The sequence below is a fragment of the Phyllostomus discolor genome, chromosome 7 (assembly GCF_004126475.2).
Source record: "Phyllostomus discolor isolate MPI-MPIP mPhyDis1 chromosome 7, mPhyDis1.pri.v3, whole genome shotgun sequence".
NCBI classification, from domain to species: Eukaryota; Metazoa; Chordata; class Mammalia; order Chiroptera; family Phyllostomidae; genus Phyllostomus; species Phyllostomus discolor.
Window position 1 is genome coordinate 29718753 of NC_040909.2, and position 25038 is coordinate 29743790.

Genomic DNA, 25038 nt, shown 5'->3' on the forward strand with positions numbered 1-25038 from the left:
GAAGGGGCAGTTTGTGATGCCTAAGGCTTCTTCCAACTCCCGTAATCAATATTTTCTGTCCCAGATACTGAGCAGAGAGGCAGCATGCAGATTTAATAGTTCATTGGCCTTGATGTTACAAGCCCTGTGACTAAATCTCAACTCTACCATTAGGAGCTAGGTCACCTTGGGCAAGTGTCTTGGACTCTCTGGGTCTGCTTCAACTATAAAATAGAAATAATACACCCCACACCTACTTCTGGGATTATTGGAAGGCTTTGTAACCTAGAAGGTAAACACAGGTTTCTGTGTCCAGGGGATAAGCCAAGAAAGCCTCTTAACTCAGCCTTCCTGTTTCTTTTTTCTTTTCTTTCTACTCTATTTAGGGTTTTGTCTTCCCACATCCAGCTGTTCCTGGTACCACCCCTCAGTTGCACCTTATCTTACCGCTGCAGGACCAGAAAGTCTGCTGTAAAGGCAGCCTTTTTCTACCCCAAGGTAGGGCAAAGGGGCAATAAGTCACAAAGCAAAGTCTGTAAGCACTGTTGTCTACATTTTTCATTCTGCAATTGCTGTCTCTAAAAAAGAAAATGAGCCAACCACTGAAAAGGATTCCAAAGAAATCACAATTTCATGATTGCTCTCCAGAATATTACACCCCTTATCAGAGACCTTTAACCCTCATTAAATAATGTATCCATGCAAGCCATCCTATACTGTCATACTTTGAAGTTTGCAGCAGAACTGAGACGGGATAGTAAGAAGCTAAGAAAATTCCTTGGTAAGTGGCATAGGGAAACTGAGGCAGCTGAACAGTGTTTGTGTAATTTACAGCCAGGTGCACACAGTCACCAAGACAAAGGTCCCAAGTGCCTGGCAGGGGATTTCACCCCCAGAGTCACCTTTCCTCCCTAGAGTTAACATGTAGGCCTGAATTGTATTTAAGCTCCAGGCCCAAAAAAAGCAGCAAAATCTGGTGGGCAAGGCCAGAACCAACTGCAATGACCTAGCACCCCTGCCCAGGCACTGGGCAATCAGCAAAGACCAAAACCCTAAAAGGATACACCTGGAAAACTGATGGATAGTCTGCTGAAACCCTCCCTTGAGACCTCCCCTAAGATTCCTGCCTGCGAGAAAACTATAAAAGCCTCACGACAAAGGACCCAGCAGTGCTCCTCCTCTGGGGAGCAACCTCTTCCATTTCCTTTCCCTTCTCTAAGGCAATGGGCAGCTGACTGTCCCAGGCTGATTCCCTGAACCTGTGGCCAAGGCCCCCTTTTTTCTGACCTCCCAATGACCTAAGGCAGCCCAGTCTAGGCTTGCCTATTGCTTCCTCTACATGGATAAGCCCTTCCTTGTTTCACTGTGCCCAGCTTTAATAAACGTTCCTCATAGAAATCTTTCCCACACAAAGACAAGAAGCCACACGCTACAGCTGGCCCTAGGCAGACTCAGGGCCAGGCCCCTGTCCAGTAACAATTACTTATTTTCGAGCTATTGTGTTTAGAGCGTAGGTCTGGGGTTGGACACTTAACTTCTTTAATTAAACTTTACCCACCGGTAATATATAACGTCCCCTCTTTTCTCTAGCTAACTTCCGTCTCCCAGCTCCTAGATGTTCAGGGAGATGGTATCAAGGGCACAAACATGAAGTCAGATTGCTGGGGTTCAAACACCAAACCCACTACTATGGGAAGAGGCGTCCTTTTATCTGCAAAACAAGAATGATTACTACTTCACAGTTGAAGATTAAGCTCTTGACACAAGACCAGGAGACAATGAGTGGAGCTCTCAATTATATCTATCTGGCATTGCCACCTGCAAAAGGCCACGGGCAGCCCCCAAGCTTTGGTGTTTGCGACTGCCCAGACCAACCAAAATTTAAATCCTTTTTAACTGTTGTTTTGGGAGCCTCAGAAGCACGTGAATCTGTAGAGAACCTGCTGGAGGGGAATACGGCCAGACAGGATATTAGGCTGAAGCTTCGGACTACCTCGCAGATACGCTGTGGCACTTGAAATCAAGGGCCAGGCTGGAAAAATGCTCTAATACAGGACGTCAAAGGACTAAAAGTGCAAAAGCCGGAGCTGGCTCAGCAACGGCGCTCGGGAGTCAGGGGCACAAGCCGAGGGGCGTGGCCCTCTCGGCGTGCGCTGAGGGGCGGGTCTCCCCGAGGCGCTGCGTGGACTCCGGAAACCACAGCCGACCTCACCATTCTGCGCATGAGTAACTGCTGATAGGGCTGGGCGTGCGGAAAGGCGGAACTCGGAAATTTCTGGGAAAAGGAGCAAATAGGAACGGGAGGGAGGGGAAATGCACGAGAAGGGGCGGGGCAGAAGGCGGAAGAGTTAAGATCAGCTGACCGCGTCTCGTGACAGCCTGGGCGGGGGCGACGCAGCCGTAGTGGAGCGCGGTCGCTCAAAGCCTGAACGAAGATGGCGGCCTCCAGAGTGAGCCTCTAAGAGGCAGAGGGAGGAGGCGGAGGGGGCGGGGAGGCAGCGTCGCCGCGGCACAAGGAACCCGCGGCAGCGGAGCTACTGAGCCCCGGCGGGGAAAAGGGGAAGTGAGGGGAGGAGGCCGGAGATCGCCTCATCCCACTCTGGCCGCAGAGCCGGTGGCGGGAGGAGCTCGAGCTGGAGCCTCTCCAGCCTCCTGCAAGGTAAACCGCTCTGGGCACCAGACTCTGCTTTACCTTCTCCCCACGCCGCGGGGACTCGGGGCGCTAAGGGCAGGGAAAATGAGGGATGGTGTCTCGACCGCCGCAGCCTCTGGCTGCTAAGGAAGGCAGTTACCCTCCCCCCAAGCTGCTGATCTTGTTCCTCCCGTCGGACCCCCTCAACCTCTCCCGGATTCTACGGACATTCGCTCAGGGCGCTCCCTTGTTCAGCCCTATCTCGCTTTTTGTTTTCTACCCACCACGGCTCCTCTCCGCTGCATATCCTTACCTCACACACCCCTTATTCCCCTGGGCTCCGCCCTCGGGTCTCCCAGCCTCCTACCTAGTCTTAGCGCTCTTTCTGATAGATGCTGGCAACTCTGTTTGCTTGGGTCAGCGGCCCTTCTTCTGTCCCTATGTCCCGCATATACTTTGACTTTCTTTGTTTAGTTTTGTTAGGAAATGGGGAGCAACCCATGTTGTTTCTTCTCCAGGCTCCTCCTTTTCCAAAGTCAAGTTTTCCCCCAAGGTTTACCCGGTCTGCACAGTAGCTTATGCACCGTGGCCTTTTCTCTGCTGCTGTGATTTTGTTTCTGAATGCGGCCTTTGGGGTGGGTAAGTAACGTAGGATTTAGATGCTATTAAACTCAGATTTTCATTTGGTACACTTAGGAGAATGCCCTTCCCTTGAGTTGTCTCGTTATCGTGGGGTGTTCAGTTAACCCCTCTTGTCTTGAGATTGTTTCCTTTATCAGTTGCTTGTGGGGGGGGAGAAAAATTAAAAAATGACCCCCCTGATGTGGACATGGTCTCCTAAAGTAATGATTTGCCTCCTCTGCTTTTCCCTTTGACCCCGCCCTGATTCCCCTCAAAAAGAAGGGGATACTGTTGCCTGTGTTATTTTGAGCCTCCTGGAGTGTATGTAGTGTCATCGGAAAAAAAGTAAAGTTTCATTGTTTCTCCAGGTTCTGCCCCAGTGATTCGTCTTCCTTACTGTATTTCGTACTTTATGGCTCTGATAGATTTCTGGATTTGAAAGTAACTGTTTGCAGAGTTTGAGGAAATTGCTCACAGCGGTCTTGCTTTGTAGGGTACTACCAGTGTTCTGTGAGTTTCTGGGAATATGAAACAGGACTTGCCTTAAAAATGAAAGGAAACTTAGAAAATACTTGTCAAAAATTTGATATTCTAAAAAGACTTGGTTTCACTATTCTTTGGTTTGGGAGTGCTTTATTCTTTGACTTAATTTAACATATAACAGAAAACCTTGTTAACATTTTAAAGGTGCTATGAAATGTTTATATATCTCAAACTTATATTTTGCTATTAATATCATAATGGAACATAAGACCTTGTTTAGATAATGTTACAGTGTACTCCTAGTTTGGAAATAGGAAGTAGAACATACCAAGAGAGGAAAAGAGGAGTCAGAACTTATTAAGAGAAATGTAAAGAACCTTTATAGTCCAGTTCCTGGAAAGCACCACCTCTTGTGTTCTACTGGAAAGCAATGGCTATTCCTTTTTTTCTGCAAGTGGTGGCAATAAGTAAATGGTCCCAAAAATATGAACCTTATCAGTGAAAAGAATATGGAATTGTGGAAGGCGTGAGATTTGTAAGAATTTAACATCCATAAATAAATAGAAGCTGATGGTCTAGGTAACCAGTTTGTAAAAAGGTTGATAGTACAGTCTGGTTCCCAATAGATACTAAATTATGATCGAAACAAAAGGATCTGTTCTGTCCTGGTTGGGGTGGCTTAGTGGATTGAGCGCTGGCCTGCAAACCGAAGGGGTTGCTGGTTCGATTCCCAGTCCAGGCACATGCCTGGGTTGTGAACCAGGTCCCCAGTAAGGGGGCACGTAAGACTCAGACACACATTGTTTCTCTCCCTCTTTCCTTCCCTTCTCTCTAAAAATAAATAAAGTCTTTTAAAAATAAAGAAAGAGGATCTGTTCTAAGTAATTTGGCTCCATTCCTCAACCAGTTCTACTTACACAAGTGAATTTGAGGTTCTCATTGCACATAACTTTTCACTTGCATCCCTGATTGAAGTGCTTAAAATTAGTAAAATACAGGCATACCTCTTTTTACTGCACTTCACTTAATTGCGCTTTACATATGTGGGGTGTGTGTGTGTGTGTTTACAAATAGAAAGCAAGCTCTGCCACCAGTGAAAGATTACTAACTTATTGCGATACTTGCTTAATTGCATTGGTCTGGAACCAAACCTGCAATATATCCAAGTTATGCCTGTAGAAGCAATGCTATACAGATAAACTAGCAAAAAATTTGGTTGCTACTAATAGTTTTAGGCCTAAATGTTGACTGTGATGTTTAGAAGTATTTAAAGGCAAGTTGTTTTGAAAGCGATCCTTTAAGTCAGTGCTTCTCTATTTTATCAGACCCAGCAAAAAGCCTCATTTTTATCCCAAGTAATTTGTAACACCTCTTCTGCTACCCTGAAATAGTTCAGAAATGATATAACCACTGGTTTTGGCCCTGGGACAAAAGGAAGCTTTGCTGCCACTGTTAAACAAAAAGAATTGGATTGACTTCAAATTCATAACTTTTTTTCTTGAAATTTTTTAACGAGGTTGAGGGCCACAGAACAAACCACTGGCCCAAAATCTAAGGAGAAAAAGGAGACATGAATTCACATTCACTTTCATTAGACACAACTGGACACTGGTAAGATTCCATCTAAATAGATGACGAAGTGGTGAAGGTTCAGTGTACCTTCTTCCAAACTCCTTATCCACAAACCCCACTGGGTACTGGAAAGGGTCCTGGGGAGTATCTGTTCTGGTACTGACATAGAGGAGGGGAGTAGCAGCAAAGTTTTCAGGAGGGACAAAAACTCTGCTTTGATACTTCTCTGTCTCTTCAATGGAACAAAAGTCTTAATCTGTTGAGAGAAGGGCTTCTCTGCTGGCCCTGTTGGTGAGCTTTTCATTGCACTGGGGAGAGTCAAAAGAAGAGGGAAAAAATCTTCAGGGGAAGGCCCACTGAGCCCCAGACTGCAGCCAGAGGAATCACAGCCCTGAGATCCAGGTACATAGAGTGAGCCTAAGACTGAATGTTAATTATAGAACAACAGAGACTGTACCCCCAGTTCTCTGCCACCAGGAAGGGTTGAATAACAAGTAACTGCAGAATACTACTAAGAGCAGAAACAAGGTTATGCACAGGGGCACTGCACAAAGAGTCAAACAGACATTGCCTTAGTAATCCAACCCCCACAGGAGCCACAAGCTATTGTCCAGGTATTTGAAGCCTGTAGTACACTGAGGATAACCATAGCAACAGCAAATCATAAACCAGCACTACTCCTAAATAGATGAACACCCTGCGCTAAAGACCTGGCAAAGAAAAGGTGTGCCCATTTTCAGTCACAAAAATTATTTACTTTAGGCTCTGCTGTCTTATACAACATTTCAACTTTTCAACGAAAAAATTACAAGGTATGCAAAAGGCAGAAGAATTGAGAAGAAAAAAGAGCAATCATCAGAACTACAATTTGATTAACATAGATGGTATTATCTGATAGGGAATATTAAAATGACTATAATTAACATGTGAAGTAGGAGTGTCCAACCCTTTTGGCATCTCTGGGCCACACTGGAAGAAGAGTTGTCTTGGGCCACACATATTAAATACACAAGCACTAACGAAAACTGATGAACAAAAAAACAGTTTTAAGTAAATTACAATTTCGTGTGGGCTCTGCATTCATATCCATCCTGGGCTGCATGCATCCTGCGGGCCATGGGTTGGATACACCTGTAAGGTATGAATAGAAAAGTGGAAAATGTTCAGAATTAGATGGGTGATTTCATCTGAGAGATGGAAACTGACAGCCAACCTAAAGGAAATGCTAGAAACTTCATCACACCGCAGAGAGGCAGAAAACCTTGGTCTCATCGGTAGATTTGGACATCCAAGGAAAGAGTCAGTGAACACTAGATATCAGTAGAAATTACCCAGCTAAACAAAACAAACAAAACATTTTAAAGAACAAATCCAAGAGCTTGGGGGTATATTAAACATTTAATATATATGTAATTGAAATCCCATAGGAGTATAGAGAAGAAATATTGAAATATGTGAGGAATAATACAGGATTTTCCAAAATTAATGTCAGGCATCAAATCACAGATCCAAAAAACTTCAAGAACACTAAGCAGCGTAAATACTTGGCCCCCCCAAATGCAAACAAAGCACCCCTAGATATATTCAAATTGATGTAAACAAAGGACAAAGAATATCTTGAGTAGCCAAAGAAAAGAGAACTATTAAATACTCTGTAACAAAGGTAAAAGTTACAGTGAAGAAACCATGCAAGCAAGGAGACGATTAAATGTGACTTGAAATACTGAAAGAAAACAGCAAAATACCTTTCAAAACTGAGGACAAAATACAGACACAAACAAAAGCCAAGAGAACTCAAAGTATGATCTCTTAATGTACATGATAGGTGCATTCCTGGAAGATAATGTGCATATTAAACTGGAAAAAATACTTCGTGATTTTTACTTTATATAGAATTAAATTTGGGGATTACTTAATTATAAGTAGGTCTTTACCTATGTGAATACCACTTAGATGTTTGAAAGTTAATTGAGAACAGTTCCTCAATCTCTATGTCATTTACATTAAGGGATATCTAGCCATTCACTGAATACTAGCAGTGTCTCTAGTAGTAGTGTCATGCATTTTTTCAACACGTTTTTCTGCATCAGTGGTGTTCTGCTCCGCTCCTGCCAATCATATTTCTTAATCATGATTTTTAATCATAGGAAGTCCTTTGAGAATCACAGAATTAGTGGATATCTTTGTCCCAAGTAACTTAAACCGATATGGTGGTGATCATTTTTGGTAACTTCAGACAGTTACCTGTGCAAAGGTACATTTAAGTGGGCTTCATGCAGTAAAGATAAACATTTAATTTGCTGGTAGTTCTTTTTAAGATGCTTTTAACTTTATTCAACAGGCTGCCTATTTCAGTTTTTACTGTGTACTTTTTATGAGCTACCTATTAGGAGAATGATCTCTGAAACAACAGTCTAAAATCAGTGGGACTTTGAGTTGCAGCACTGAAAGTTGCCCGTAGAAGCGGCCCACACTGCGTGAGCAGTGTTCACATATTTAGCACATGCCCCACTGGCAATATGTCTTTGCAACTGATTGGTGAGAATTTGGTCTTATGATGAACAGACTGAAAACAAACTCCCCTAAGCAATCTGAAATAATTGTTTTGATGTTCTGATTTTGCCAAGTAGAGTTGTTAGACAAAATAGAAGTATTGATGAGGTTATGAATGTAAGAGACTTTTTCTAATACTCAGTAAATTCTATACTAATTTTTAATTTTATTTTATCTTTATTAAAATGGAAATTTTTACACATGGATTTAAGACTCGTATTCTTTAGTCACTTACGTCTATGCAACTGTCTCTCTTCAAATTTCTATTCAAGATACAGAATGTATTTTGGGTGTTTATGGAATCATAAATATATAAGCTGTCCTCTCCTACCCCCTCCCCAAGCCTTTGTCCAGCCTGTGGCCGGTGGGCCGCATGCAGTAAAGATGAATGTGAATGTGACACAACACAAAATCGTAAATTTACTTAAAACATGAGATTTTTTTTGGTGATTATGGTTGCAATGTATTTAATGTGTGCCCAAGGACAACTCTTTTTACAGTGTGGTGCCGAGACACCAAAAGGTTGGATACCCCCCTGCCTTAGAACTTCTGGGTTTTAATTGTTTAAAATGGGATTCTCCTTTTTTTTTTTTTTTAAAGTAACTGATTAGATAGGAGCGGTCTGTAAACTGTGAAGCGCTATGGCAAGAGTTAATAATAGGGCTATTTTGGAGCCACACTAGAACCTGCATGTTGCTAATTTATATGGGTGTGAAAGGGAAATGTGTAGCAATTTGATCTCCTTGTCTTTTACTTAAGTATAAAGAGAACAATGTTTTGGGTATTAGGGTGCTTAGTGTAAAACTTTCAAGATGCATTTATTATGTGTCGCATGCTTTTAGGAAATTTTGTCCCCCACTGGCATTTACTATAGCAATAGAAAAGGAGCTACACATTTAAATTGAAAATCTCTTACCCAATAGGGTGTATTGACCATCATAGAGCAAGGTTATTAAGTGGTGGTTTGTGAGCTGATGAGTTTTATTGAACTAGTACAGTTTGTTCTTGAGTAAGTCAAGTTAGCTTCAAAATAAAATGAAATGGAAATTAGGGTTAAAATGTTTCAAGAATGAATACAAACAAAAATACATAAATTATTAGTAGCATTGATTTCACAGACTTGCTTAAGCGAAAACATTTCTTAGGTATTTTTCAGGTGAATATTTCAAGGCATTTTTAAGTTCTGGAAAGGGAAGAGTCATAATCATGCTTCTTGGAAACAGTGTTAATTTTGCATTACAAATAAGAATTACTCCCTCAAATGAAATCAGCATACATAGGATTAAAATATGAAGAAAACAGTATCTTTTTAAAATATTTGATTTATGTTGAATAGATAAGGCCAATAAAATCAACTGCTATGGTATATATGCTTGCCCCTGTCCCCATTAAGATACTGTCAAGAGTGTTCAGCACTCTCATCAGCATTAACTGCCAGGCATGGCTCAGTGGACTGAGTGCTGGCCTGCAAACCGAGGGGGCAGCTGTTGGATTCCTGGTCTGGGCACACGCAGGGGTTGCTGGCCAGGTCCCTAGTTGTTGGGGCATGTGAGAGGCAACTGATTGATGTTTCTCTCTCTTTCTCCCTCCCTTCCCCTCTCTAAATGTAAATAAAATATTTTTAAGTGTTCAGATTTAGCTTTTGAATTTCTGTTGCCCTTTAATTTCATGAATATGTTCCAGTTTCTAATTGGAAAGGAATACATTTTTTTAAAAAGGAATGGAGGGGGGAATCTTGATGTTGTTATCCTACCCAGTGGTGGTAGAAGTATTTTAAGAAGTATTGTGATGTGACAGACAGTGCAAACATTTCGGTATTATAACTTCTGAGTGATCATTTGGAGATATGATTGTCAGCTTAAATTTGATGTCCCCATGGGCTTTCTCGCCAACAACACTGTCTTTGGAGTTAACAGAATTCTTCCAAAGAGAGCTGAGATCGGATGTACTAAAACCTGACTGCGTGATCTCCGTAATAGGTCTTTAACGTAGGTTATCATACACACGGCACATACTGCATGTTTATTTAGAAGGGAATGCTCTTGCTGTACTTGAGTTATTTATTAAAACACAAAGCTGAAATTTTAAAAAGAAGGTTTAAAGATTATAACATTTCCTGCACACACAGCACATTCTACCTAAGTCTATCTAGTTGTGCTTTTTAATCTGGGTAAAAATTAATGTCTGTTAACTGTTTAAATTTTTTTTAGCTTTTATTTGAAACTGAACTAACCTGGTGGTATGATTTACTTAGATTTTGAATCCAGTTACAAGTAAAAAAAAAGGTCTTTAAGAAGCAGTAATAAGGAATCCTCTTCTTAGTTATTACTCAATCACATGAAAGATAGTTTTGTCGTAGCAATAATTGGCCCCCACCCCTGCATTTTCAGTAGGATATTCCTATATGAGGAAGTAGTAAGTTCATAGGTATAAATTAGTCCCTATCATATGAATACTTACCATATTTTCAGATGTAGTTTTACAGTGTGGCAGAAAAAGTGTTTCTATTGCAGGAGAGTTAGGTCAGAAAATAAAGGCAAAGGTGGCCTTCCCAGACATAAGTGTTTTCACCCGGAGCCAGATTGAGAGGACATTACCTAGACACCCACCCATACACTCGCCTCCTGAATTTTCACGTTGACATTTTACTGTACTCGCTTTTATACAGATCTGTCTTTCTGTCCATTTTAATTTTTGGTGCATTTCCAGATAAACTTGTATTTTTAATTCATTACTTGAGAGCAAAGTTAATGATGAAAGAGTTTATTCTTTCATCTGTGGACTCAGAGTGGAAAAATTAGTATGATATCTGCTCTCAGGAAGTTTTCTCGTTTGTGTAAAAATCAGTTTCAGTTGGTCATGCAAAATACATGGTTTGAAAACATATAGCCTTCACTAATGCCATTTTCTTCATTCATTCACTAATGTATCATTTTTCTGAGTACACTCACTCATTCTTAGCTAAGCGAGTATTCTGTTCAAGTTTTTACTAACATAAGCCATGCACACACACTTAATTTTGCTCTGTGTGCAGAGTCTTCTGCTTCTAGCCCAGCTGTAATCTGTTTGGGTGCCAGTGGCGCGGAGTCCCTTCATCTTGCATTTTGTTCAATTTGACGTAGGCTTCTGCACAGTGGACTCTCAAATCCCGTGATTTTGTGTCAAAATCACAACCTCCATGAGATTGCTCTCATTTTAACTGTAAATGATCTTAAATGGATTGTCAGTTTTGCTGTCAGTCAGAAATTAGATAATGTGAGAACATAAGTGTTGGAAAGCTTGAAGCAAAGGAATTCATTGAAAAGGTGATTCTAGCTAAATGCCTCTATTGCCCTCAATTTGACTTTTAACCCTTAGTAGTACAGTTCTCTCAAAAGGACAAACTGAGAAGTTACAAAAAGTTCTCTTGGTGTTGTGATGAAAACTAAAGCTGACTTGCAAAAATTGGAGATATTTTCAATGTGATTTAGTTAAAATTGGCATGTAAACTTGAGTTTTTCTCATCAAAAGATGGGTGGGTTTTTGAGAATTTGAAGTGGGATGCTTGCAGAAGTGTGGGAGATGAAATCTGAGTTGTTCTAAATCTCAGCTTCAGTGATACATAGTCAGCACGAATATTCCTGTCCTGCTTTTCTGCATTTTTGTGATATTTGTGCATTGCCATTACCCAGTGAGTTAACTATGTAAGTGTCCTCATGGTGTGAAGAAGTTAATACAACCTCCAGACCAATTACCTTCATTAGATGAAATGACCATGGCAAAGTGGTTGAGGTTTTACTGAGAATTTAAAATAGATTTACTTGAAAATTTAGTAATTTAGCCCTGGCTGGCGTAGCTCAGTGGATTGAGCGCGGGCTGCAAACCAAAGCATTGCAGGTTCAATTCCCAGTCAGGGTACATGCCTGGGTTGCAGGCCATGACCCCCAGCAACTGCACATTGATGTTTCTCTCCCTCTCTCTCCCTCTCTCTCTCTCTCTCTCATCTCCTCCCTTCCCTCTCTGAAAATAAATAAATAAAATCTTTAAAAAAAATTAGTAATTTAGAGAGGTTCCTATCATACTGTTGGGAAGTAGTTCCCAGCCTCAGATTTCATTAATCTGTTAATTTAAAATTTCAGTGCTAATTAAAATAGTATCTTTCTGTTGTTGAACTTTAAAGATTATCCTGAAATCACTTATTGGTAGCAAATTTCTGTCATCATGTTTGTTTTGAACACTTTGTTTAAAAATTTTTTAAAGTTTATAGATGGAAATATCTTTTAAATTTTTATTTATTGATTTGAGAGAGAGGAAAGGGGCAGGGGGAGAGAAATATTGACCTGTTGTTCCACTCATTTATGCATTCATTGGTCGATTCTTTTATGTGCCCTGACCTGGGATTGAGCCTGCAACCTTGGTGTATCAGATGACACCCTAACTAGCTGAGCTACCTGGCCAGGGCAACAGATTGAAATATTTTAAAGTTTCCTTTTAGATGGTTGAGTTTTTCAGCATTGGTGGCTTTGCTTTTATTTTTATTTTGTGCCCTGTGTTGAGTATGGTAATTTGTTTCACTCCTTGAAATTGTGGGTTTCAAAGTTGTTTCCAACAGGTGCTTAATCATATTTCCAGGTGAAGATAAATAATTGGAATTAGTTCTTAATTAATGTAGGACTGTGCTATGAAATGATAAATCTCTAATTACATGGCCAGGATGCATTTATTTTGATTTCCTAAATTTGAGGGAAGGTGCTACAGTTCAGATTAAGTACATAGAATGTAGAGTTAACCAGGTTGAGTCCAAAGTCTGGTCTACCCCTTTCCAGCTGTGCTGCCTTGGAGAAGTGATTTCTCTGACTCAACTTTTCTTGTCAGTCAACTGGGGATAATCATACACATGTCCTGGTGTTGTTATAGAGGTAGGTAAAAGTGTGGTAAATGCCTAACATAATCATTAACATGTGACTAGTACTCAATACAAACTGGTTGCATAATTTCAGGAATGTCAGATTTTTTGGTTAGGGTCACTTAGCCTTTCCAGTTTTAGGATAATCTTTAGTGAGGGTTCAAAATGTAAAAGCATTATCCTAATTTCCATTTTGAACCTATGCAGACACATACAATAGCATTGAATTACCCCGTTATTTCTAAGGTTGAGTGGCTACTTAAGCAAGTATCTCCCTCTTCTCTTACCTCTCAAAAATATGTCCCCACTTAAATGTAACATGGCTGAAAGTAAACTTTTCAGTTTGAGGAGTAGTTTCCCACCAGGAGCAGCACTTCCATTTACCAGCCTTTCTGAGTGGTTGTTACTGAGAATCAGATGCAGAATAGCAACATCACTTGTTTCCTACCTAAAATAGTACAATTAACAGGGGTGCCTGATTTTGGCCAGGGAAATTCTATTGACTCCAGTACTCCAGAGAACTGAAGTACTTTTCAAATTCTTTCTTAAAAAAAAAAAAAGATTTTATTTACTTTTTTAGAGAGAGGGAAGGGAGAAAGAGAGGGAGAGAAACATCAATCAATTGCCTCTCACAGGCCCCCCAACCAAGTATCTGGCCTGCAACGCAGGCATGTACCCTGACCAAGAACCAGTCCACTGAGCCACACCAGCCAAGGCCGAAGTACTTGTTAAATTCTATATTGTATTTTTCTGTCAGCATAGTAATCCATATCAGGAATACAGTATTTCATCTAACAGGCCAGGAAGTCAATAGTTTTTAAATTTAAAAAAATTATTTTTGTGTGGTTAAGAACACTTAACATGAGGTCTATTCTCTTAACAGATTTTTAAAGTGTACAATGTAGTATTATTAGCTGCAGGCACAGTGCTGTACAGCAGATCTCTTGAATGTATTCGTCTTGCATATTCCCCATGTTTCCTTCACCCCAGTCCTTGGCAACCACCGTTCTGCCCTCTGCTTCTGTGAGTTTGACAGTTTTAGGTAATTCACATAGGTGGAATCGTGCAGTATTTGTCCTTCTGTGAGTGGCTTGTTTCCCTTCGCATAATGTCTGCAAGGTTCACCGATGATGTCACATATTGCAGGATTTCCTTCCTTTTTAAGGGTAAATAGTATTCCATTGTGTGTGCGTGTGTTCTTCCTATATATATCTTTTTCATTATTCATTCCTTGGTGGGCATTTAGGTTGTTTCCCCATCTTGGCTATTATGCACAGTGCTGCCATGCGTATGGAAGTACTGTCTCTTTGAGCTCTAATTTCAGTTCTTTTGGGTAAATATCCAGGAGTTTGAGTGCTAAATTACAACTTTAATACTGTTTTCCTTAGCACCTGTACCATTTTGCATTCCCACCAACAGTATACAAGGGTTCCTGTTTCTCTACATCTTAACAGGTGTGAGATGCTATCCTGTGGTTCTGAGTTGTTACATTTCCCTGAGGGGGACAATGAACATCTTTTTATGTACACTGTGGCCGATTTGTATGTCTTCTACTTAGTTAAATTTTATTTTAATGTGTTACATCTTCTCTCCCTCTCTCTTTTTATCTTTTGTAACCTAAGAACTCTCTGCCATCTGGTGCTTTCATCATGTCCAAGATAATAGCTCTCCAAAAAGTTGTATGTAAGCTGCCTTGATGTAAACTTGTTCTAATCCCCCTCCTATAGGATCTATTTGAGTTACATATTCCCCCAAATCAGTGATACATAGGAGATAATTCTTTAGGGTTTTTTTTTTAATTCTTAAACTTGCTTTGTTGTTGTGAGATTGTTTTGCTTCTCCCCCCATCCCTCATTGCCCTACCCCATGCCCCCACCTCAGCCATCCTCACCATCGAACCCTCAGGGTTTATTAGGCATCTCTTCCTTCTGCATCATACTCTTCTTTGTGGCTGTCATTTAAAGATCTTTATTATTTTCCTCTCACTTTCATTTTAATTTTAAAGTTTCTTCTAATATTAGCCATTCTTCACTCAAACATATTTTCTCCCTTGTCAGTTTTCTCAGGTTAGGCCCTTAGTACAGAGTAATTCATTCTGATATCCTAAATTATGGACTAGGGATCCAGACTCCGTGGTTTGATATGAGCCATTCACCTTTCCTGTTCTCCTTGTTCTTCCATTGTTCCAGTCTTCTTCTTTTAAAGATTTTACCTACTTTTAGAGAGAGAGGAAGGGAGGGAGAAAGAGTGGGAGAGAAACATCAATGTGTGAGAGATACATAGTAATCAGTTGCCTCTCACACACCCCCAACTTGGGACCTAGCTCACAACCCAGGCATGTGTTCTGATTGGGAATCGAACCATTGACCTTTTGGTTCGCAGGCCGGCACTCAATCCACTGAGCCACACCAGCCAGGGCCCAGTCTTCAGTTATAGTATATAAGGGGAGAATATCTGTAGACCTGTGTTTTTCATTTTTGAGGCATATCCTCAGAAATCTATATTTCATTTCAGCAATATCATTTACTTCAAATGATTGAGATGGCAGGGATAATGTTTTGCTGGTTTAATAAGTGTTGGTTGGCTTCCTGTGTCATCTCAGATACACAATCCAGAAAAAAAAAGAGGGAGAGGGAGACAAAACAAAACACCAGTTGGCAGGACTATATTTAGCTGTCTCCATACATACTTGGAGGAAGATGTCAGTTGACTCTTAAATTCCCTTTCTGATAACAAGAAAGGTTTCTCTAAACTTGCTGTTACTTGTGGTTCTCTTATTATATTCCTCACACTGTGAACTGATGCTTTTCCAGAAAGTTTGGCAAAACCTTATTTGAGAGTACCTCATAGAACATCAGGTTTGGAGTGGACATCAGAATTCCCCGTGGGATTGCTGCATTTCACTGTCGCTTGAATCCTTACTGAGCACCTGCTTTGTGCCAGGCACTCTTGTAGGCTCTGGAGGGGGTGTGTGTGTGTGTGTGTGCGTGCGCGCGTGCGCTTAACAGAAAAAAAATACCTCCTCCTGGATATTCTAGTAGGGTTAGATCAATAATAACTATAATAAATTGCACATTAAACCATGAAATGCAAGGTGCCATGGAGGAAAAATTAGCAGGAGTCAGGGAGAGTAGAGAGTGAAGAATGAGGAGGGCAGTCACCATTTAAAACAAGATAACTAGGGTAGGCCTCATTGTAAAGGTGACATTTGAACACAGATTTGAGGTGAAGATGGGATCCACGTAGATATCCAGAAGAAGAGCATTCTACATAGAGGACAGAAGCCTTCACTAATTTGCTAATGCAAAAACAAGGAAGAGGAATGAAGAAAGCAGTTTCAAAACAGAGGTGTCTTTAGCCCTGGCTGGTGTGGCTCAGTGGATTGAGCACCGACCTGAAAACTGAAGGGTCGCTGGTTGGATTCCCAGTCAGGACACATGCCTGGGTGGTGGGTCACGTCCCCAGTTGGGGTCATTTGAGAGGCAACTGATCCATGTGTTCTCTCTTTCTTTCTCCCTCCCTTCCCCTCTCTCTGAAAATAGCATCTTTTAAAAAATATTTAAAAAAGAAACAGGTGTCTTTAAATATGTTTTTACCACTCAGGTTTATACCCAAGAGAAAGGAAAACATTTTCACACAAACCAAATGTTGAGAGCAGTGTGATTGATAATAGCCAAAAAGTGGAAGCAATGCCAATTTTCATCAACTGATGAATGTATAAACAAAAGGTGGTATTAAATACATAATAGAAGGGAGTTAATCCATGCCACGACAGCTTTGAAAATGTTATGCTTAGGGAAAGAAGCCAGTCCCAAAGACCACATACTGTACGATTCCATTTATATGACGTGTCCATAATAGCAAAGCCATAGTAACAGAAAGTACAATGGATTATTGGTTGCCAGGTGCTGGGAGTAAAGGGGGATGGGGAGCAACTGCTAGCACAGTTTCTTTTTGGGATGATACAGATGATCTAAAACTAGTGGTGTTCATTGTAGAACTCAGAACATACTAAAAACCCCTGAATTTTATACTTTAAAAGGTGAATTTTATGGTGTGTGAATTGTTTGAAAAAACTGTTATAAGAATATTTTTGAAAGAAAATGATTTTATTCTATTTATGAAAAGAATACTTGGTGATTAAAAAAATTTAGATCAGTCTATAAAGACATTTTAAAAAACTTAATTGAACTACAGTTCCAGCCATTCATTTTGCATTATTGATATTAGTATGAATCTTAAAATATTTTTAGAGTGCATTTCTAATTATTGAGGGCAGGAAAAAATAGCCAAGTGACAAAAGAAATAAAAGGCCATATTCATTTAAACTTTTATTCATTATGAAGCAAATGATGTATTTTCAAAATTTATCATCAAGTGTGGCGGGTTCAATTCCCAGCCACGGTACATGCCTGGGTTGCAGGCCATGACCCCCAGCAACCGCACATTGATGTTTCTTTCTCTCTCTCTTTCTCCCTCCCTTCCCCCCTCTAAATAAATAAATAAAATCTTAAAAAAAATTTTTTAAAAATTTATCATCAGTCTGTATTAGTAGCCAGTTCGAGCAATTTATTCTGTAAAATCATCTAAATTTAAATTTTTGCATGAAATGAATGAGTCCTGGATTTTGTATACTTCTGGGTTATGGCCAACAAACTTATCCGGTGATTGTAAAATATTGTGCATAAATGTTCCCTGTGCATGAGGCTGGTAGGAAGCTCTCACCGTTGGCGACTCGTTACCCAGGTTTGACCGTCCTGACCCGTTCCACATCCTGTGTCACCTGAGGAGCTTACTCACCAAACTGCTGTAAAAGTTCCTAAACACACACCCCATTTCTGCCCTTGTTCTAGAATATTCATACGGTGGCATATCATGTAACCTTAGAAGTCATTTTTAAATACTAAAGAATATTTAATTCCATGGGGGAAAGGTTAATACTCTGTGAAAATGGGTTCAGCAGTACAAATAACAATCTCAATTTTGTTTAAAAAAAACACACCTATTTTCCCTAAATAGAAGGAAGGCTAGAATAATCATCTTCAGATGCTAGGATGAAAGATTTATTTATGAACAATTTAATTGTTTTGCTGTGGACATGCATTATTTTACTATTATATGTAAGTTAAATCTTACTTCCTGTAGGTTCCCTTTAAAGTGACAGCAGAATAGCTGGCACTCAGCACCTCAGCAGAAGCCTTTCAGATTGTGTTGACACTTGGCAAACATCTTCAGGTGCCCATTGTGTGTGAAGGCATTGTTTGGCGGTGTGAGATTTAAGCATTCATTTACTTAGACATTTTTTATTAGATTCTCTGCTCTGGGGATATTGATGGAGGACAGTTCTTGTCCTCAGGATTCCCGGTATGGTGCAGGAGGACAGCCACAGCATGGTGTGCTAAAGGCGGTGACAGAGAGGTGAATGGACCTTTCCCTGCCATTTAAAGCCCGTGGTATAGTAGAAAAAGTCGTGCCTTAAAATCAGTGCCAGATGGCAGGCTATGAAAATATGATATGGGAGAATCAGGAAAAACTGTAAGGGTAACACTGTACTGTAAATTCACCCATATTTTTATCTTCCAGGTTTTAGCACAAAATGAACATAATCAGGGAAAATAAGGATTTGGCATGTTTCTACACAACAAAACATTCATGGAGGGGAAAGTAAGTATTTCTCTTGGTTTCATTTTCCTGTGTTTCTAGAAAGTATGTAAGTAATACTCTTTCAGTACCATGAGTTATACCACACAACTCAGTAATGCCATTCAGCCCTCTCTGCTGAAAAGCATCTGCATGTTTCAGATGAAATGCTACATTCAGAATAATTACTGGTCTTTTTTTCTCTTGGCATTTCTGGTTTTCTGTGTCTGTCTTGGCAAGGAGTTTGGTAAGAACTAAAAAGAACAATTAAAAGGCAAATAGAGGTTATACAGTTGTAACAGTGTTAACTTCACAACTTTATTGTCCAGAGACTAGCCTGTGTGTGGGCAACACATTTGCAAGTCCATCCTTTTGTAATCTTTTTTAGGTGTGTGATGAAATTTAAAAGTTGGGTTTGATCCTTTCTTTTCCTTGCGAGGGGGCAGTGACATTTTTTAGTGGCTTGCCGGGTCAGACCAAGGTGTAGATGCTTTGCTTCTTTTTTGTGAAGTGGATGGTGATTCCTGCCCCCCAGACTGCTGTAGGATTAAGTGACATGATATGAACTGTGTGAAAGTTTTAAAATTATGTCTTAAATGCATCGAGTATTCAATGAATAGCTCTTGTTGACGAAGAAACAAGTTTAGTCTCTGGTTCTTTTGAATAATAATAATTAAAGTAAGTGTGTGCCACATTTGGACAAATAGGTGACTGCATTATTCCAGATTAGGCAGACCTCAGATAGATAAACTGTGACATGTGCACAAAGCTAGTGAATAACTTTAGTTTCTGTTCTTAACTTTTCATTTTTAGGTAATAGTGTAATAACTTCTTAGAATGGTGCAACATCTGAATTCTCTTGAGTTTCTGGTTTTCGTTGGCAAACTGACTACGATTTTGAAAGATCTGAGTGTTTAATTTTGTTTTGTTTTAGTAGCTCAACTGTATGAGTTCCTAAAATAGAGGGCATAATTCTTATCCTTGTAGAATACTTGTCTTGAAATTCTTTCTTCAGTTAATTTGATTGAGTAAAGTTAGAAAATTGGCATATCCAGGGTAATCTGGGTCGCTTTAGGTCTTTAAGCAGCCTTAAAAAACTTGTGTATTTAAATGTTCTTATTTTTTCCTCAAGTGGTAGATTGCTGTGATCATCATAATATAATTTCTGTTTTTAATACATTTGTAGCATACTGATGCATTAATTCTAAGGAACAAATTTACTATAACACTTTTTGATTTGTGAGCTTGTCAGTAATTGTGATCATCAGAAAATTTTTTTCTTTTATTGAATTCATTGGGGTAACATTGGTTAATAAAATTATATAGGTTTCAGGTATAGAAAAATTTTTTTATGTTCTTAGTAGTGACTAAGACTTAAGATTGTCCTCCTTTTGGTGTAATAATTTGGAGCAGAACTATTTCTGTTCTCAGCACAATTCCTTACCTCCATTGTTCGTATCTTGAACCTTTTTTGTCTTTATGAGTTTTATTAAGATATAATTTATATAACATAAAATTCATCCTTTTTAAATGTGTAACTTGGTGGTTTTTTTAGTTGTGAGCCACCTCCACTAACCGTTATCAGAACGCCTTCATAATTGTCTAAAAATATAGTATCAGCCATTGCTTTCCATCTCCCCTCTTCCCGGCACCTGACAGTTACTAATCTACTTTGTCTTGGGATTTCCTTATTTAGGACACATGTAGAAGGAATCATACAATATGTGGTCTTTTGTGACTGGCTTCTTTCACTTAGCATGATGTTTTCAAGGTTCATCTGTGTGGTAGCATGTATCAGTGTATTCCTTTTTGTTGCCAGGTAATATTCTGTTCTATAGATATGCCATTTTTATTTTATCCATTCATCAGTTAATGGACATTTGTAGTTTTCCACTTTTTTTTTTTTACTGTGAATGGTGCTTCTATAAAGGTGCAAGTACGTTTTATGGGTGAATCTATATTGCCAATTCTCTTGGGTGTATACCCAGGAGTGGAATTGATGTTACATGGTGTTATGCAGAGTTATATGGTAACTCTACGTTTAACTTTTTGAGGAAGAGCCAAACTTTTCTAAAGTGTCTGCAACATTTTATAATCAATGTATTATAAGGATTCCAATTTCTCCATATCCTTACTAACACTTGTTATTGTCTTTAAAAAATTTTTTTATTTTAGCCATTTTAGTGGCTATGAAGTAGTATCTCATTGTAGTTTTGATTTGCATTTCCTTTATGCCTGTTAAGTGTCTTTTGATGTGCTTCTTGGCCATTTGTGTGTCTTTCCTGAAATGTCTATTCAAATCATTTACCATTTTTTAATTGGGTTATTTGCTTTTTAATGTTGAATTGTAAAGAGTTCTTTATATATTCTGAATATAAATCCCTTATCAGATACATGATTTGCAGATGTTTTCTATATTCTGGGAGTTGTCTTTTTACTTTCTTGATGGTGTCTTGTGAAGCACAGTGTTTTTAACTTTCTTTAAGATTTTATTTATTTTTAGAGCGAGGGGAAGGGAGGGAGAAAGAAAGGGTGAGAATCATCAATGTGCCAGAGAAACATCGATCAGTTGCTTCTCACATGCCCCTAACCAGGAACCTAGCCTGCAACCCAGGCATGTGCTCTGACTGGGAATTGAACAGGTGACCTTTGGGTTCTCAGGCCAGTGCTCAGTTCACTGAACCACACCAGCCAGGGTGAGTTTTTTTTTATTTTGATGTTTTTAAATCTATCTGTTTTTTTCCCCCTTTGCCATTTGTGCCTTATGTGTCCTGTCTAAGAAGACATTACTTAATCTAAGGTCTCAAAGATTGACTCCTATGTTTTCTTCTAAGAGTTTCACAGCTTTGATTTTGGGTTAATTTTTATATATAATATGAAGTAGGGATCTGGCTTAATTCTTGCATGTGGATATCCAGTTGTCCCAGCACCATTTATTGAAAAGATTATTCTAGCCCTGGCTGGCGTAGCTCAGTGGATTGAGCGCGGGCTGGGAACCAAAGTATCCCAGGTTCGATTCTCAGCCAGGGTACATTCCTGGGTTGCAGGCCATAACCCCCAGCAACTGCACATTGATGTTTCTCTCTCTCTCTCTATCTCCCTCCCTTCCCTCTCTAAAAATAAATAAATAAAATATTTTAAAAAATAAAAAAATAAAGATTATTCTTTCCCCATTTAATTGTTTTGACATCCTTGTCAAAAATCAGTTGACCATAAATATAAATGTAAAGGTTTATTCCTGAGCTCCTAAGTCTATTTCCATTGACCTATGTGGCTATCCTTATGCCAGTACCATCTTTTCTTGATTACTGTAGCTTTGTACCAAGTTTGAAACTGTGAAGTTTGAGGTTCCAACTTTGTTCATTTTCAAGATTATTTTGGCTGTTCTAGATTTCTTGCATTTCATATGAATTTTAGAGTCAGTTAGTCAATTTTGCAAAAAAGGCAGCTGGGATTTTGATAGGGATTGCACTGAATCTGTGGATCCATTAGGGGAGTATTGCCACCCTAATATTAATTCCTCTGATCCATGAATAAGGGATGTCTTTTCATTTATTTAGATCTTTAAAATTTCCTTCAGTAACGTTTTGCATTTAGAGCTAAAAAGCACCTTTTTCCCTCTATAAAAGAGCAGAGTTTCCTGTTTGCTCTAAGCAAGCTATTTCTGATAGGAAGGAGCAGTGCGGTTTCACTATGGAAAACTTCAAAGTAATGTTTGTAATGTAAGTTTAAAAATTTTTTTGATGGAAATTACAAGTCTACTAAAATCTACCTATGGATCACTTTCATATTTGCATACATTTATTATAACAAATGCTCTGAATTTCAGAGTAGCATTTTAGTATCTGAACAGAATTGCACTTCAGTACATTGGGACATGTGGTGATCAATCCATGAAATTCAATGGCAGGTGCCCACTATGGCAGGTGACCACAATGAAGCATGGTCTGCTTCATAGACAGTCTGTGTAATGCCTAAATAGAGGAAATTGGAAGAAGAGTTGAGGGAAAGTAGAAATGGTGAATTTCTGATACCTTTCTTACAAGTAGGAAAAAATCCTACAAGAGAGACTCTTTTCTTTAGCTGCCTGGCATTTACACACCTCACCAACTCTGACAGCCCTAGGAAGCCTGCAGTTTTTTCCCTGTGTTTTATTGCTCTTATCTCTTGAAGCTGCCACCCTTGAATACTCAGGCAGGTGAGTAGATCCTGAATTCTCTTTGTGTAACTTTGTGATTATTATCAGACAATTGAGGATTTGAACATCTTTCATCCAGAAGTGCAAACAGGATCACACCTACTTTACAGGAATTTTATATTTTACATACAATGTTGTATTAAAAAGTAGCTCCAGGAGCAAAGGTAGTGTTTCCAAAGCATTATGTTGGAATACTTAGGCATAACATGCAAAAAATTGAATCTAGGCTCAAACTTTAATTTTCACAAATTAACTAAAAATGGACCACAGACCTGAATGTGAAATACAAAACTATAAAACTCCTAGAAGATGATAGCATGGGAGAATAACCTAGATTATTTTGGGTTTGGTGATAACTTTTTACATACAACATCAAAGACATGATCCATGAAAAAATTGAATTGGTAAGCTGGACTTCATTAAATTTGAAAACTTCTTCTTTGTGAAATAGGCTACCAAAAATGTAAAGACAAGTTGGGAGAAAATGTTTGCAAAAGACATATATGATAAAGGACTATTACTGAAATTAAAAAATCCTTAAAACTCAACAATAAGAAAATAACCAGATTAAAAAATGAGTCAAAGACCTTATAGATTCTTCACCAAAGAACATGTACAGTCCCGACCAGTGTGGCTCAGTTGGTTGGAGCATCGTCCTGCAAAGCGAAAGGTCGCTGGTTTGATTCCCGGTCAGGGCACATGGCTGAGTTGTGGCTTCGGTCCCTGGTCAGGACACATAGGAGAAGCAACCAATCCATGTTTCTCTTTCACATTCATGTTTCTCTACCTCACTGCTTCCTCCCTTCCCCCTTCCTAAAAATAAATAAATAACATGTAAAGATGGCAAATAAGTATATGAAAGGATGTTTCACATCCTATATCATCATGGAAATGCAAATATAGAGATACTACTACACATCTATTGGAATGACCAAAATCCAGAACATTGACACCACCAAATGCTGACGATATGGAGCAACAGGATCTGTAATTTTTTGCTGATGGGAAGGCACAATGGTACAGCCACTTTGGAAGACAGTTGGGTGGTTTCTTACAAAACTCAACATCCTCTTAACATATGACCCAGCGATTGCACTCCTCGGTATTTGCCCTAAGGAGCTGAAAGCTCATATTCACCCAAAAACCTACACATGGATATTTATAGCAGCTCTATTCATAATTACAAAAACTTGGAAGCAACTGTTTTCATCCTCCAATAGCTAAATGGATAAATAAGCTGTGATACGTGTAGACAATAAATATTATTCAGTGCCTAGAAGAAATGAATCATTAAGCCAGGAAACTTAAATGCATATTACATCCTGGAAGAATCCAATCTGAAAAGGCTACATACTGTATGATTTCAACTATATGACATTGTGGAAAAGGCAAAACTTTGGAGATAAAAAGATCAGTGGTAGCAAGGTTTAGTAGAGAGGGAAGGATGAATAAGCAGAGCCCAGATGATTTTTAGGGCCAAGAAACTACTCTGTATGACACTGTAATAATGGAAAAATGGCATTATACAGTTGTCCAAACCCATAGAATGTATAGCACAAGAGTGAATCCTCATGTAAACTGTGGACTTTGGTTGATGATGGTGTGTCAGTGCAGGTTCATCAGTTGTAACATGTACCACTCTGGTGGGGGAATGTTGATAATGGGGGAGGCTGTGCATGGATGATGACAGGGACGGAATATATGGGAGATTTCTGTATCTTTTCCTTAATACTCTGAGATTGAAATTACTCTGTGAGAAGTGGGACATTTTCTCACTGAGTTATTGGGACAGACACTTGCACAGGGAGTATGTCCTGTATGCCTTCTTTCTCTTTTCGGAATACAACTTCTGATGTGAATGAGCCCTTTTCACTGAAACATTTTTCAAGTGGAGTTTGACCAAAGTCAGAACATCTTGGAAATGTAGCCATTTGAATGATCTTGTGTTTTACGTATGAATGTAGCAGTCATAACTACTGGAAACATAATGATACTCATTACAGCTATGTGACTATAGTTCAGTGACTGTTGGAGTTGTGAGCTACGTCCTCCATGATCAATCAGAATAATGGCAGTAAGAATAACTAACACTTATCAATTGTAAACAGTAGGTGACAGGCACTTTACATGAATTATTTCTTTTAATTTCCACTTTGTGAGATTATGTGTGTGTGTGTGTGTGTGTGTATCATCAACATCTTCATATGGGGAAACTGAAGCTTAGAGAGTGTTATCAAGTTATCAGAGGGTACATAGAAAGTGAGTCGTCCAGGGAATATTTGAATCCAGGCAGTGTGATTCTAGAGCTAGTGGGCTTAACTATTAGCTTTAGCAATGCTTACTTACCTTTGATGTCCCACCTCTTTGGAAAACCTTGTGTTTCAGTTATTCTTAACTTCATTTGATGGACTAAAATTCTAGTCCAAGTAACTGGATTCTCAAGCTTTTGATAATAAAAGGGAAAAACCTAGGTGT

The 25038-nt window shown here is 39.2% G+C and overlaps 1 protein-coding gene across 3 annotated transcripts in view; it reads left to right on the plus strand.

The window, feature by feature from the left end:
* Positions 1-2374: 2374 nt before the first annotated feature.
* Positions 2375-25038, plus strand: part of DNAJC13 (DnaJ heat shock protein family (Hsp40) member C13) — a 109646-nt gene continuing 86982 nt past the window's right edge. The window contains exons 1-2 of one of the 3 annotated variants that reach the window (XM_028519013.2): positions 2375-2638; positions 18309-18389. In XM_028519013.2, coding sequence (XP_028374814.1) covers positions 18322-18389 — 68 coding nt within the window. In that variant the 5' untranslated portion in view covers positions 2375-2638; positions 18309-18321. The remainder of the gene's footprint in view (positions 2639-18308; positions 18390-25038) is intronic. The other 2 variants (XR_004904219.1, XM_028519016.2) reach the window with 2 other exon arrangements.